Here is a 15,186-nt window from a genome sequence, read left to right on the forward strand (position 1 = left end):
AAGATAACTGATCCAATGGAAGCTGATAAGGATTTTTTATGATAGATATTTGTGATCCTACACTGTATGCAATATTAACTGAAAGTGGTCATCTAATTTCAAGGTTAGATGGTTATTTCAACATATTTGGTACAAGGGAACTCTTTGTATTCATTATATGATGTAGTTGCTGCCATGAATCGATAGACTTCGCAAAATCTTTCACCGACAGATTTAATACCAATGAGAAAATTACATAAATAGCTTCTATACTGTTTTTTGTTAAGTTTCTGAAATCAGAGTCTTGAAACTACAAAAATGTATTCTGTTTGAATATATCTACTTTATAAGTGTTCTAAAACACTTCACAAGTCTCTCTCCTTTTACAATTAGGACTACTGATTTTTTTACCCCTCTAAAGACATTAAGAGTAATAAGATTCCCTTGCTAAATTTAAATTGATAAATTTATATATAAATATGTATATTTATCATATAAATAAGATAAATTCAAAATTTAAAACTATTCAGAATAAAATTCTTCTGCCATATTATATGTAATAATCAAGAAGACTTTTAACTATACTTTCCTTGTTCTTTTCTGAAAAATCCGTAAGAAAATAATAATCAAATAACTAAGATAAAAAACAAAATGCAAAAAATCAATAAGTTATATTCAAAATGAGAAGACCCACTTTTCAAGTACTGAGCTACTATTAAATTCTAATGAGTATTTCTCATATTTGATATATATTGAAAAAGGGATGTATATGAACTCCCAAATACGGGAATGACTCCACTTTATTAAGGTTAAAAAAAAAATCATATTAACTATTTAGAGCAAATCAAAAAATATGTCCAAATCAAATTAAAGAACTGCTCACCAATCTTCACTAGGAGAGAGTGATTACTGACAAGTAAAAATTTAGATCTAATTTGACCAGCTTAGGATCAGATTTACATGGTTCGAATTTAGGATAATTAATGCAAGTTTTAAAGCAAAGTACACAATCTTCAGAACAATAGGTAACCTCATTATACCAGAAATTTCCAAATATTTTTAGTTGTGTAAAAATACTTAGGTTGAGGAGGGACAGCAATGATTTGTATGAGTCAGTCAGAAAAGTAGTAGTAACCAATTACCTTCCTGTCACAAAAAGGAAAGTGTGGCTACAGGATGTTTAAATCAATCAACATTCATTAAGTACCTACTATGTGCCACATTGTGCGATACCATCTATTAACTTGGACTTCCTAAGTTTTACAAATATTTAATCAGGTACTTACCTGAAACTTAAAGAATCAGGACTTATTTTATGAAATATTGATCTTGTCATTCTAAAACTATGTCAGATACTAAAAAATTTTTATTCCAACCAGAGGCATACAAAAAGATTTATCTGTGGTAAAAAGCAATCAGTTTCCCCAAATACATTAAACAGGGAAACATTGCAAATTTCATAGATAAAAATGAGTAGGACCACCAGGAATAATTTTCATAAAGGGAAAAATATTAGCAGTCTTCATAAATGATTACAGATTAACCAAATGTAAAGAATATATGAATACCTGATAGGTATTCCAAAGAGAAAGGTCAACAATTGTACTACTTAAGGGATTTTAGATTTACTCACGTCTTTAATGTTTATGCAAATCAGATGCACATTTAGCAAAACATCTTCATTAAAATGAACAATTCCGGAGAATCCAATGTCTTCACAAAGTACTGCTGGGACCAATGAGTATGGGACCACCATCAGAAGCCCTTTCTTAACACAAAATATGAAAAGGGCTACCAATTTAAAAAAACAAAACAAAACTATAGCTAATATGACAAACAACTGATTTAATGTTTTCTGGGTGGAAAGGAGTAAGTGCTATTACACAGAGCATTCCCTGAAAATTCAAAGGACTCAAGGAAATTCCCACTACAATCATAAACTCTAAATTGAAAGCAATTTCTTATAATTTCTAAAAAGTTCTAGATTCAATAAGAGTCCTAATCTCGCTGCCTCAGAGAAATTTTGATCAGATTTACTCTAGTAACAACTTTAAGAAAAATATTTTTAAAAAAAATTTCCTTGGGGGAACTCAATTTGATTTCAAAATACTAGCTTGTAATATATTAAAGAACTTGAAAAATGTAGCCTGAGAAATGCATTATTACAATGAAATAAATGATAAATGATTTGTGTAAACCATTTTCCTGACAATCTTCATAATGTTTTAGATTTCTGACGTTTTACTAGAGAAGCAACCCAGTAAAGCAGATTTCATGTACAGACCTAAATTCTCTTAAAATGAAGTCAATTTCATTAAATAAATGTGGACTACAAAAATAAATTTTAATCACATGTGACATTCTCAGACTTCATACTCAAAAACAAACAAAAGCTGGTGAAAATATTTCAACACTCAATAAAAGAAGAGCATGGATATTTTCAATCAAAAACGTTAACAGGAATCAAAATACCAAAACAAATCTCAAAACTAATGAGAAACATGAAATGAAATGTTCCTAAGAGGGACTTTTTTTCCAGGAAGTAAAAGCACAAAATTTGCAAAATATGTAATTTTAATCACTATTTTCTGATTAAGCAACTCATAAAAATCTAATCTAAGATTAAAGTAAGATTTTGAAATTAGCACAAAAGGGAACATTGATCTCACAACCTTAGATAAGGCTATTACTGTTCATTTCTTATGCATGCATTTCATTTGTGCACATTTAGGATGAATGAATGTTATAATGAAAACTTGCTTGTTTGTTTATTCAATGTAACAAAACAATATATTTTAAATTTATCTACTTACATAAACTATTAAAATAGCAAGTATGATTACCTGTTGTGTTTTCTTTAATATCTCAAAAGGAATTGGAAATTACTCATTTTCAAAGTTGGAATCTTTATCTACTTAGTAAATTCTGTATTTAGCTAGTAAAACAATATGGAGAACGAGTGCAACTATATTTTCAGTCACAAGAATCATATGACATTAAAGCTCAAAGAGACCTTGGAGATGAATTACCTCAAATCTTTGACATTGGAACTGGGAACACAGGTCTCATGATTCCTAATCTAACACCCCATCTACTACACAATTCTAGCACAAGTTTGACAAAAGTTAATCTAATTTTGGAAGTGATCTACCAAAATTCTTTATCTAAAAAGCTAGATAACACTTTACCATAATTCAACCTTTAAACGAGCCATTAAAACTTAAATTAAATGCTTAAACAAGAAAAACGTTTTACAAAAATTTATTGTATCCAACAAAACTTAGGCATTCTGCATTAATACACTATTTACCTCTTAATAAACATAAACACTTGGAACATAGTACAATACTGCTAAAAAAAAGAAAAAGCAGAAGCAGAAATAATAAAAAAAAATAAATACAGCAAATTAAGAAAAGCATACAGCACTGTCTCATGGTATGACTCACTCAAAATAGCAAACTGGAAAATATATATATATATATTTTAAAAATTAATTAAGAGCTGCAAAACAAATGTTTATAATCAATCAATACATATGCAGATGTACTTAAACACATAGTCTACAGAAGTGTGCAGTTTGATACTCACGTACCCACAGTACAAACAAAACACTGGTGGGCATGAAGAACCCTCTTTGGCATGGTGTAAATCAAGAAGTTTCTTGACTACCATATGAGAACGGTTTAAGTTACGAATAGGTTGCATAACCAAGAACATAATAAAATATTCAATTCTGATTAAAAAGCAAAAAAGCAAAAAACAACAACAAAAAAAAAACAAACCCCAAAACCCAAACAGTTGCATTTTCATTTAAGCACTATGTGACAATGCAGTGGTAGGCTTTTTTTTTTTTTTTTCCAAAATAAAGTACTTGCCAATTACAGAAAGGAGGGGGGAGAATCAGAGCACTTTAAAAGTTTTCAAGTACAAAAAGCAAATAAAGTTCAATAAGACTAGCATACAAATTTAAAACAAGCACCTCCAGGAAAATTGATTTTATGACTAATAGTAAAATAAGAGAAATAAAGGTTCAATGAGGGTGGGGAAACCTCTTCTGCATGTTAAATGGGCAGCTTTATATAAGCAGGTATGGGGGTATGCATAGATATACATATATGTTTGCATGATGTTAATACTTAAGACTTCATAGTTGTGCTCTCTATGAAAATGAGAAGCAGTAAACATTAAAGTGGAAAAGAATGAAAGCAATTTCAATAGCCTGAATACTGTGGCTGAAATCCTATTATTGTAAAATCCCTGAATTATTTCTTTTTCCCTCATCTTAAAGATAACAGGATATCTTTAAATATTTAATTCAAAAAAAAAAAAAAAAAGGCTAGCAGCATTTGATGCCAAAAATTATTATTTAAGGTGCAAAATAAAAACTTTTATTTGTTTTATTAAGAAAATTACATATTATTTTACAGAATGAAAACTGTGCTCTATGCTAAAATTAATAAGATTTTGAAGCAAATTAAAGGAGATGGTTTGAGTAAATGTAAAAGGAACCTATAACATAATGTAGCCTTAAGTTTACCAACTGCAAAATACACTTTCTGAGAACAAGATGCTGTAAAAAAATTGCATATGACTTTCTCATCTCCTTGAAACATGAAAACTTATTTCAAATTTAATTTAATGTGCTATACTTTACTATGATTAACAGAGTAACAATCTAAAGTCGAAGAATTATTTAGGTTAAATCTCTTCATTTTCCAGATGAGAAACAAAGACTTAAATAGTTGAGGAAACCTCTTCAAGCTTTCAAAGCTTATTGGATTCTCCACTTTCCATTAGACTAAACGCTCTGCCTCTCTCACTACATATTTAGTGTCTTTTCTGCTGGGGATACTTAGAGTTGGCATTCTAATAAATGTTAAAGAAAAGAAATGATCTGTGAGTTGTAATACTACATATCAAGTAAATCACATTTCACTACAATCACATTTCATTGCCACTATGCAAGAGTTTCATTTAACAACCCAATCTGGATTATTTCAATCATAGGTTAAAGTTTTATCTACTACAATTTAACTAAATTTTATTTGCAAAATAAATACTCAGTCACTTTATAACACACTGGGATCATATATCAGTGTATGAATTGAAATTTAGCTTCAAAGTATCAATATCTTAGGAATTTGTGTCTTTTTGGTCTATAAAAGCCAAAGCTTTTAAAAAATAGCACCACCAGACGTGACAGTAAGTATAAAGCAGAGATTATTGACAAATGAGGGTAACGGCACCTATTTAGGGCCTTGTGATTCGCAGTTATCATGGACATTGCCTAACTACAAGGATTAAGTAATTCTCAGTCAAAATATCAAGATCATACATGGGAACAGAAACGCAAAAAGTGCTACAGTGCGTTTACAACACACCCTGTGCAAGGTGTGTTAACACTTCTAAATACTTATTTTCTCTTTGTGTTTCTGAACGTTGGCCCTTTTTGGACCTTGTTTTCAAACTTGCACGAAGATTGTGAGCGTGTCTTTACAAGGTAGGCAGACCTGGTTTTGACAGCCTGCTTGCTGCTCCGTTGCTCTCCTGTGCACCCACGCCTAGGGGGTGTTATTATCTTTTTAATGTCCTTAGAGGTGGAACCATACCTATTCTCAGGATCATCTTCATCCTCATCATCATCCAAGGTGACAGGACCTGCTCTGTCAGCTTCATCACCTTCAAAAAAAAGGGAGAACTGTTTAAAATAATTATCAAAATTTTCACAGGAAAAAATTTATATGCAATTGAAGTTACGAAGCAAGCAAAACAGATTCAATATTTTACTCAGACTTTTTCCCGAAGAGAAGAGAGACTGCTTGCTGTCCATAAACAATAAACCACATCATCAAGACTTTCTTTAATAAGAGGATCAGAGACAAAAAGATAGAAGGGACCTTACAGGCCACTCCACTCTGCTTTCTCCTGTTAACAGATGACAAAATTCAGGGTCGAAGATGTTATGTGACTTTCTCAGGATCACACAGAAAAGTGCTAATGATGCGGCTCTTTTTGAATCCAACCTCTTGTCCATTAATAATGCCAGTTGATCTTTGTGGGAATTTCATGTAAGTAAATTTTTTTCTTGGAATCAACTGTTGAAATAGAATCCTAGAAGCACTCTAATAGTCTAGACATATTTTGGCAAACAAATTTATACCAAACAATTTAGGGATATAATCTGAAGATATTTAATATTAATCATTTAAAGGAATTTCTCCAGAAATATTTTATAAATTTTCCTGAAAGCTTTCTTTAGTCCTCAAAGAAAAATGAACATAAGTTCGTAACACAACCTAAGTTACCTTTTTCTTAATGCCTAGCACTCATTCAGCTGGTGCATATCAGTGACATTTATTCTAAAGGGCTATTTTGGAGTCTGAAATGGCCAGATTCTACAGCAACCCACTAGTTAGTATGTTCTGCTTTGCTACATAATTGTTAAACTTCCTTTTTATTATTGTCATTTCATTAACTGTCAATTGACATTTTCTTTGTCTACTATCCCAAATTGTAGTGGTTCAAAATTTCAAATTTGTTTAAATTATTTTTTAAATAAAAAGACATATAATCAAATTTTATTTATGGTATGAAAATTTCCCTGGATTCAATAAATTATGTAAAGAAAACACCAAGGGAAAGATACCTTATTGGAAGTGGAAAGAAACACTTTTCCAAAGGGCAGCATATCCAAAATTACGACAAAGAAAATTAAAACTATATGCTCTAGCTAAAATTTATCATCCAATCTGCAATTCACTGAGAAGTAAGATAAGCAAAATTGTTTGAACGATGCATAAAGCAAGAAGCAATCAGAACCAATCTGTAATGAGCAAATGCTTAAAGGCCTTTTCTGTGTTAGAAGGCAGATCAATTTTGCCTCACCGATTTTGGGTGTCCCAATTTATTTTTTATTTTTTCACTTATACAATCTTGGCCGTGTTGTGCACATATAAGATAACTCACCAATGGAGAAACAAGTTCTTACTCAAATAACAATTTTTATTTATTTTATTTTTTATGTTTTTATAGTATATTTTAATGTATATTTTAAAAAAATATACTATAGAAGAATAACATTGCATATGATGTAAAATTTGAGTAAGGTATTGATTGTTGAAATTGCACAACTCCACCCTTTCATTTGATTCCTTATTAGCCTTTGTTAAAAGGGATGACTTACAGAGGAATGAAGTATTCAAATATAAAAGATATAAAAAAGAAAGGCTATCAAACAAAACTATTTCTTTGTTTTGCTGATCTTTTCAAATTAACTTTAGTTGGTAAAACAACACACAAAAAACTTGACGTCAGATGCAATGTTCTAATCCTGGAGACCTCGGTATCGTAAACAAAAAAGGAGATATTTTATTGCCATTTTTTTTTCATTGAGGCAAAAATTGGTTTTTCTTATTTCTCAACTTTAAGTTTCTGGTACTTTATACTTGCTTCTTTCCTTTTACACTGCCATTATTTTGTGTAGACAGTATTGCAAGCTACTTACTTCACTTTCCGTGAAGATGATAGGAAAAAAAAAAAAGGTATCAAAAAATTTCAGAAATGTAAAATTTTATCAAGTTTTTTATGAACAGACCTAAATGCCTAGTAGTATTTGAGAAACAAAGGAGTTAAGCTGTCAGGTGCAGAACTTGCTCAGACAGTAGATTCTTTTACATCAAAAAAGTTTTTGTCTTAAAATTTTTCCCAAGCAGGGCTTTCCTAAATAATTTTTCTCATTCTCATTTTCCCAATGGGATAAATTCTCCCTTAAAAATAGCAACACAGACAAGCATCAAAAAAAAAAAAATCTAGAAACTGTACATCATATCCATGTCTATAGGTAATAATAAAATGGAAATTGACCAAAAGCAAATAGACAAAAGAAAATAATTCCCTCGAATTTTAGCCAATCATATGTAACACCTCTTATTAATTAAGTCGTCTAAAATAGATACACAGCATCAACTCTTCCTAAATAAATAACTTTCAACTTCAATACATGCTATAGGTCCAAAAATAAGAGATCACACAAAATGAAGTACACTAGAATGTAAGTCTCTTTATTAATAATTGCTAATATTGTCCTTAGAACAACAACAAAAAAAACATAATAAAGAGATAATTCTATACAACTCGATATAAGAATACCTTTAGCTTATGCAAAAATAAGTATTTTGATAAGAACTATTAAACAGTAGGAATTATAATCATAATTCCTTTATTTAAAAGGAAAAGTCTTTCAATCTAATATGACCCACAGTAATGTTCTCCTTGCCTAAATATAAATGTTACAAAAGAATCTGAATATATAAGCATTTCATATCTAGTCTCACTTCCCTACCCTCCAACTTTAAATTACCTGCCACAATTACGTGGACAATATCACATATTTTAAGAATAAGAAGAGACTTCAGAAAGCACAAAGAACAAGAAATATATGAAAGGAATTCTTACAATCACATGTCTGACTAGTGACCATGCAGTCTTTGCTTAAATACATCAAAGAAGAGGAAGCCAGCCATTTCTCAAGGCAGGTCATTATACTTTGGAACTGCTATAACTGTTCATTCTTCTTATTCTTTATTTTTTCACATTAAGATTTAATAATCTTTTTTTTACCACATATATTCAGTTTTCTGAGGTATACACTTGCTGATCAAAAGGAAGTCTAAACTCCCTTTCAGAAACAATCCTTAAAATATTAGAATATACCTCTCAAGTCCCCCAAATCTTTTCCCTATAAAGTTCAACAGAGCTATTTTCTTCAATACACTGCCTTACAAGACCTTCTACCAATATATTTCTTAATTTTCCCAGAACTGAACGCAACATTCTAAAGAGTCTAAATAAATTTTTCTGCTGCTTGAAAACTTTCAGAATCCATAAACAAAATAGGAAATACTCAGCTTGGCATTAAAAAGCCACAAGACTTAATTTTGTTTCACATGGCTACTCTTGGAACAATTCACATGCCTTTCAAACTGTACTACTCTTAAAATACATATAAACTCATTAGATGTCACTCATACCTCATCATCAAATCATTCAATCCTTATCTTTCTCTAAGACTAAAACAAAGAGAAAACTACAGTTTCCTAATACAACCCTAGGTTATTGATATTTTCTTTTTGCTTAGAATACAGGATAAGGTAAAGCTATATTTAGAGTCAAGAGGGTAGAATTTTTGTGGAATTAAGAATCTAAACCTATAGATTTTATTGAGTTTCTGGAAAGCATGACAACACTCTGCAAAGACTTGTGAGAAGACTAAGTAGTGTTAACCTGAAGAAATTATGGAGAAATGTGTTCCTTGAAGACAGAAAGCTATGTCTAAAGTAAAGTATCCACTCAACTTGAAAAACTTTTTCCTGAAATGTTCTAATCACAAGTCTGTCACTGAGACCAGCATACCAGGCCTATCAATCACTTAAAAAGGTACCTTCCTTCTTCTTCTAGAACCGTACTATGACCCATTTGTACTTCAACTTTCAATCAAAGTTTACCTGGGAAGAAATCATAAATATTAAAACTTTGCTTTTGTTAATCCAGAAAAAATCAGTGTACCAAATTAATTTTGACACTCTAATGTCTACCTTAGCAATAGTACATTTGTATCACTTTGAAAAAACATTTAATATCTGGAAAATGAGAATGGATCAAATTGTCTTTTAAAGTCCCTTTTGGATATAAATCTATATTCCTATATATTTCTATAAATATATTCCTATATATTAATTTTTGATGTATACTCTTGAGGACAAAAAAAAATTTCAATGACATATTTCAATCCCAAATGCCTAACTAGGTGTTTTGTATGAATTAAATGAATGTTTGTATATTCTGTAATAGATGACCACTCAAGTCCTCCAGATAGAAGACATACATGCATCAAGCTAAATCACTAATAAAGGGTGCAAATTACAATAAAAACCAAATTCTGCAGCAAATTAAGTGATCTCATTTATGAAATGAACATATAAAGCTGAAATAAGATTAAACATCTTCATTATGATGATACATGTTTTAAAAAATTGAGAAATTTAAATACCCTAAACTCCACTCATCCGAATTTAGTTTGCTTATAGCCTAAAACATAGTTGATTATGACTAGTAATATGAAGAGCTGAACAGGATAATAACTTATTATGCAATTAGATACCATATCTTAAAAATTGCTCATTATGAAACAAGAGGTATAGCTGCAAAAAGTATGAATTCAGCACCAGTCCTGAAGTCAGGAGGACCTGAGTTCAAATCTGGCCTAAGACATGTAACACTTTCTGGCTGTGTGACCCTGGGCAAGTCACTTAAAGCCCAATTGCCTCAGGAAAAAAAAAAAAAACAAGTTATAAATTCAAGTCAAAAAAGCCACAAATTAGTAAGCACAATATGCATAGAACTATTTTCAAATTCAGTATTTTGGCTACAAAAGTTTTTAAGAAAGGAATTAAAATTTTAATTTATATTCAAACCAATGCATATAAAAAATCAGATTAGATATCTGAAAGACCAAGATCCAAGAGGAAGTAATAAAAAATAACAATGCAGAATTAATAGCATACCAATTATTTGTGAAATCTTATAGCATATGAAATTTTGAAAAGGCCAAAAGAGAATAATTAAAATGTATGCAGTTTTTAAATTATATTATATCTTAATAGAAACCAATAGTCTGATTTTAAAGTAAGGATAAGGAAACCAACAATAATACACCAAGGAAAAATTTGGCCAAATCTGAATTAGACTGGTATTAAAATCTGATTGGAGAAGTGAATGGAGAAGAAAGGAAAAATCTTCAAGAAATTCCTGATCTACTCACTATCTCTCTGCTTTATTTATTAAAAGATAGAAATGCCTGTTTGGGTCATTTGATGATTGACTTTAACCAAATGTCAATGAAGCTGAACCAATTTATTTTGAAGGATTGCATGGCATGCCAAACTAATCTTCACAATTTAAAAAGCGTCTGAGAAAACTGAAAACTTAAGACATTCAACTCCGTGACATAACAATGCACCAAATTGGTCTGAGTGTACTTGGGTTGCACTAAAAATTTCTGCAAGCCAATTGTGATTCATTCAAAAAAGCACTTATTAAGTGCTCATACTATGTGCAAAATCACTGGGATTACAGATGCAAAAAAAGTATCCAGGAATTAAACATAACAGAAATGGACTTAATTTATCCTAATGCACTTGGATTTTGTAACAGAGTGGCAATGCCATAAATACCTTTGGTTGTTTTAAAATAAGTTATCAAAAAGTATTCTAAAAATTGGAAGGAAAAAAACTTCATCCTCTAAAAAAAATGTATTGAAGTACTGAGAGGCTATAAAATAAAAATAAATGATCTATCAGAAATAATGTACTACCCTCTTATAATACTATTAACAGTAAGTACCTAAATTATATTAAGAAATGCTTTAAAATCTAACTTTTCCACACCTGAAGAGTGGCAAGTTCCAGGATTTTCTGTTACTGGTTTAATTTTCTGTTCATCACCGCTCCCATCGCCTGTTGAATGATGGTCATCATCTCCCATTTCATCAGAAGAAGAACTAGCAATTTCTTGCTGCTTTTTGGCACTTCTTTTGGGGGACTTTTTCTTTTTCTCTTTTACACTTTCTTTTTTCTTACTTTTGGTCAGTGACAGTTGCTTTCTTTGTTTATTGTCCTCAGAATATGCTTCCTCAACATCAGAAGAAGATGAACCACTTTGTTTTGTTATATTACTTCTTTTTGTATTTAAGTTTCGCCTTTCCCGAGACTCTATTCTTTTCCTTCTCTTGTCATCAGAAGAATCACAGCACTCTTCTTTTGTGAGACACTTCTCAACATCAGAAGATACACCATCTTGAGCAGTCTTAGAAGTTTTTTCCCCCAAATTTTCCTTCTTTCTTTCCTTACCAGATAGTCCTTTTTTACCTTCAGAATAATCACCACTTTCTCCTTTCCCTGATAATTTTTCAGTATCATCAGATAATTCTTCCTTCTTTTTAAAACTTCTCTCTCTTAATTTTTTACTTTTCTTTTCCATTTCAGTTGTACCATGCTTATTTGGATCAAGATCTTCAGGCAAATGGGAACTGTCTTCTTTCTCAAGAAATTTTTCAGTGCCATCGAATGATGCCTCATCTTTCTCCTTATGTGCAATCTCTTTCAAGTTAGAAGTTTTCTTTTCTTTTGTTTCAATTACTTTTTTCTGTTTCTTGTCATCATCCGAGGATTCACCACTTTCCTCTTTTTGTAAGGACTTGTCAGGAACATCATCAAATGAAGCCTCCTGTGTCTTCTTAAAAGGTTTGCTTTTCACACGATTACTTTTTTCAGTGAGTTCTGTCTCTTTATTGCTTTCAGGAGAATTGCAAGATTCTTCTTTCACAGAAGATTTGTTAGCATCAGATGATGTCACCTCATCTTTCTTAAGTAAGTGTTCTACTTCTGTACTCATCTTTTCTTTATCAGCAGAATCTTCTGAAAAGCAAGAAGTCTTTTGTCTACCTTCATCATCATCAGATGATTCATTTATTGTAATCTTAGAATCTTTTTTCTTTTGCTTGCCCATTCCTTTTTTGATTTGCTTTTCATCATCAGAAGAATCATAATCCTCTTTCTTGGAAAGTCTCTTTTGGGATTTTTTGGCAGCTCCAATTTTACTCATAGTTTTTATTTCTCTTTCTAATTCAGAATCATAATTGGAAGAATCTGATTGGTTTTGGCGTTTCTTTTTAGAACCTGTGAAACTTTTGACTTCTTTGCCTTTCTTTGTATCAAAATCAGAACCTGAAGTGGAGTTTTTTCGTTTTCTTTTTCCTTTGTCACCACCTTTGGATGTTTGAGCCTTTAAATCATACAGAGACTTCTTTGGAACATTGTCACTTGTTTCATTATGTTCAGCATCTGAAGAACTGTGACTCGCCATAGATACTTCTTTGAGAACAGTAGGCATTTCATCAGAGTCTGAACTTGGAGCCACAGTCTCTAATGGCTTACATTTAGGAACCTTATTAGGTTTGGGGCCATCGATGGCACTATCAGAAGAAGTCCGTTTATCCTTTTTTACTGATTGCACTAATGATTTTTTCTTCCGTTTCTCATGATATCCATCATTACTTTCTTCTTCTGAATTAGATGTCACAGGATTTGCTTCAGTCTGTCGTCTTAGAGGGGTCGTCTTTACACGTGGGGATCTCCGAAGGTCCCCTTCTTCTGAAACTAATGGAATGTCATTGTCAACAAAATCTTCATCACTTCTTTCCTTTCGAGAGCTGCGGGTTTCTGTCTTAGAAGGAAGACCAGAACTTTTCTTTTCTTCCTTTTCTTGTGTTGCCTCCTGACAATCAGCAGCTTTTACTGGAGAATCAGAAAGGGAAACAGGTGTGAGTTTAACATATAATTCTTTTGTTACCTTAGCTGATATTTTGAATTTGGTACCTCCTTTGTGGTCTTTTGAAGTCACATTTGATTTTACAGAACTCTCTACATCTCGATCTGCTGCACTACTGCCATCCCGCTGCTGGTCAGATGAACCTTGAACTTCCATAGCTGCTTCAAGATTCTCAAAAATGTCTTCAGGGACTGAAGAAGGAACAGACACAATGTCCATATCTAAGGCTTCAGAAGTGTTGGCAGGCTCAAAGTGAGGTTCTTTTCGATTAGATTTCTTTTCTTCAGCACTAGTATTTTTGTTTACTGGTTGCCCTACCACTGGAAGACTTTGACCAACAATTTCACTATCAACTCGCTTCACTGATAATTTAGTATCACTTTTTGAAAAGTCCTTCTTTTTAGACTCAGAGCACATTTCCAATTTTGTAACTTCAGTTTCTGGTTTAACACCCTCAGCTTTATGCTCTTTGGTAACAGTCTCTTTGCTTAAAGAATCCAAAGTACGAATCTCCAAGTTCACACCATCTTCTAATGCATGATGAACCTTTTTGATATCACTCAGCACAGATTTAAAAGCTTTAAGTTGACGTAACTTAATCACTGGGCTTATTTCTGTATTTTCAGAGGTATGCTTCAAAAATCTTACAAAACTAGCATTCATATTTGCAGTGGTCTCAACTAGCTTTTTTGTCTTTCTAATCATGTCTTTTGGCACCATTAGTGCTGTAAAAGAGTAAGTTAAAGATCCAGAATAAGGATTATCTAATTTCTTTTCTTCTCCATTACAATTTGAACTATTTTTTTTGGGAGAAAATCTTTGTGTATTTTCAAATATTTTATTACTTTTTTCACTTTCAACTTTTATCTTCTTTTTGTTTTGTTGCAACAGCTGTTCTAAATTCTCAAATACGCTGTCACATGCTGTGACCAAGTCCAACAAAGGCTCTGGGCGGCAAATGTAGCAATACCACTGGTTGTTTTCATCCATTATTGCAGACAACTCTTTTCGACCTAAGTTGCGCAAAATGCATTTTTTGCAGAAAGCATTATGGCAGAAGTCACAACAAATCAAGTTTCCACCTTCTGCACACCATCTGGAATTTAAAAAGAAAAAAAAAAAAAAGAGTAAGATGGTACTCCTGATTGAAGTACTGTAAAAAACAATTTAAACTTAAAAAAGAAAATTTAAGAGTGAAGACTAAAACAATGCAACTTATCTACTACAATAAATTTACACTTAGGAAGTTAGCACATGAACTTCATGATTGGGGGGGTAGGGTATAAAGAAGAAGGTTCTATAAATAAGTAGTTTTAGAATAAGACTCCGTTTCAGGGTTAAAAGACAGTGCCATCTCAACTGTTCTATTCTTTATGCCTGCTATTACCTAAAAATATCTACTCCACCTCAAACTTCACAAAATAAATAACAGATTAAATGGAACCCAACAAACTACCTTAAAGGTCAGTGGCTAACTGGTTGTTAAGCAAGAATGACTATGTGTTGTTTTAATTTTTATCAGTGAAAAATGAATTCTATTAAGAAACCAATTTCTCCCATTAGGATTTTATTTACTATGTACCAAGTGATATGATATTATACAATGATTTGGCTTATAGCCATGAATATAATCACTATTTCTATAATGAGAGTTTATTATAATTACACAATAATAATGTGTTAAGTTTGTGAAATACTTTATGTATATTATCATATTTTAAGTAAAATTTTTGAATGACCTTTAAAATGTAAATTATAATTTAATGATAATTATAACTACCATCAAAAATCAAAAATATAATGAAAAAGACATACAAATAA

General features: G+C 31.4%; 1 protein-coding gene across 9 annotated transcripts in view; it reads right to left on the bottom strand.

Moving 5' to 3' along the window:
- The window catches only part of ATRX (ATRX chromatin remodeler), a 183,759-nt gene that overhangs the window by 91,687 nt on the left and 76,886 nt on the right, over positions 1–15,186 (bottom strand). For 8 of the 9 annotated variants that reach the window (XM_051968398.1, XM_051968397.1, XM_051968401.1 and 5 more), the window contains 2 exons: positions 11,424–14,461; positions 5,589–5,658 (listed from right to left, as the gene is read on the bottom strand). In XM_051968398.1, coding sequence (XP_051824358.1) covers positions 5,589–5,658; positions 11,424–14,461 — 3,108 coding nt within the window. The remainder of the gene's footprint in view (positions 1–5,588; positions 5,659–11,423; positions 14,462–15,186) is intronic. The other variant, XM_051968395.1, reaches the window with a different exon arrangement.

The sequence above is a fragment of the Antechinus flavipes genome, chromosome X (assembly GCF_016432865.1).
Source record: "Antechinus flavipes isolate AdamAnt ecotype Samford, QLD, Australia chromosome X, AdamAnt_v2, whole genome shotgun sequence".
Classification (NCBI taxonomy): domain Eukaryota; kingdom Metazoa; phylum Chordata; class Mammalia; order Dasyuromorphia; family Dasyuridae; genus Antechinus; species Antechinus flavipes.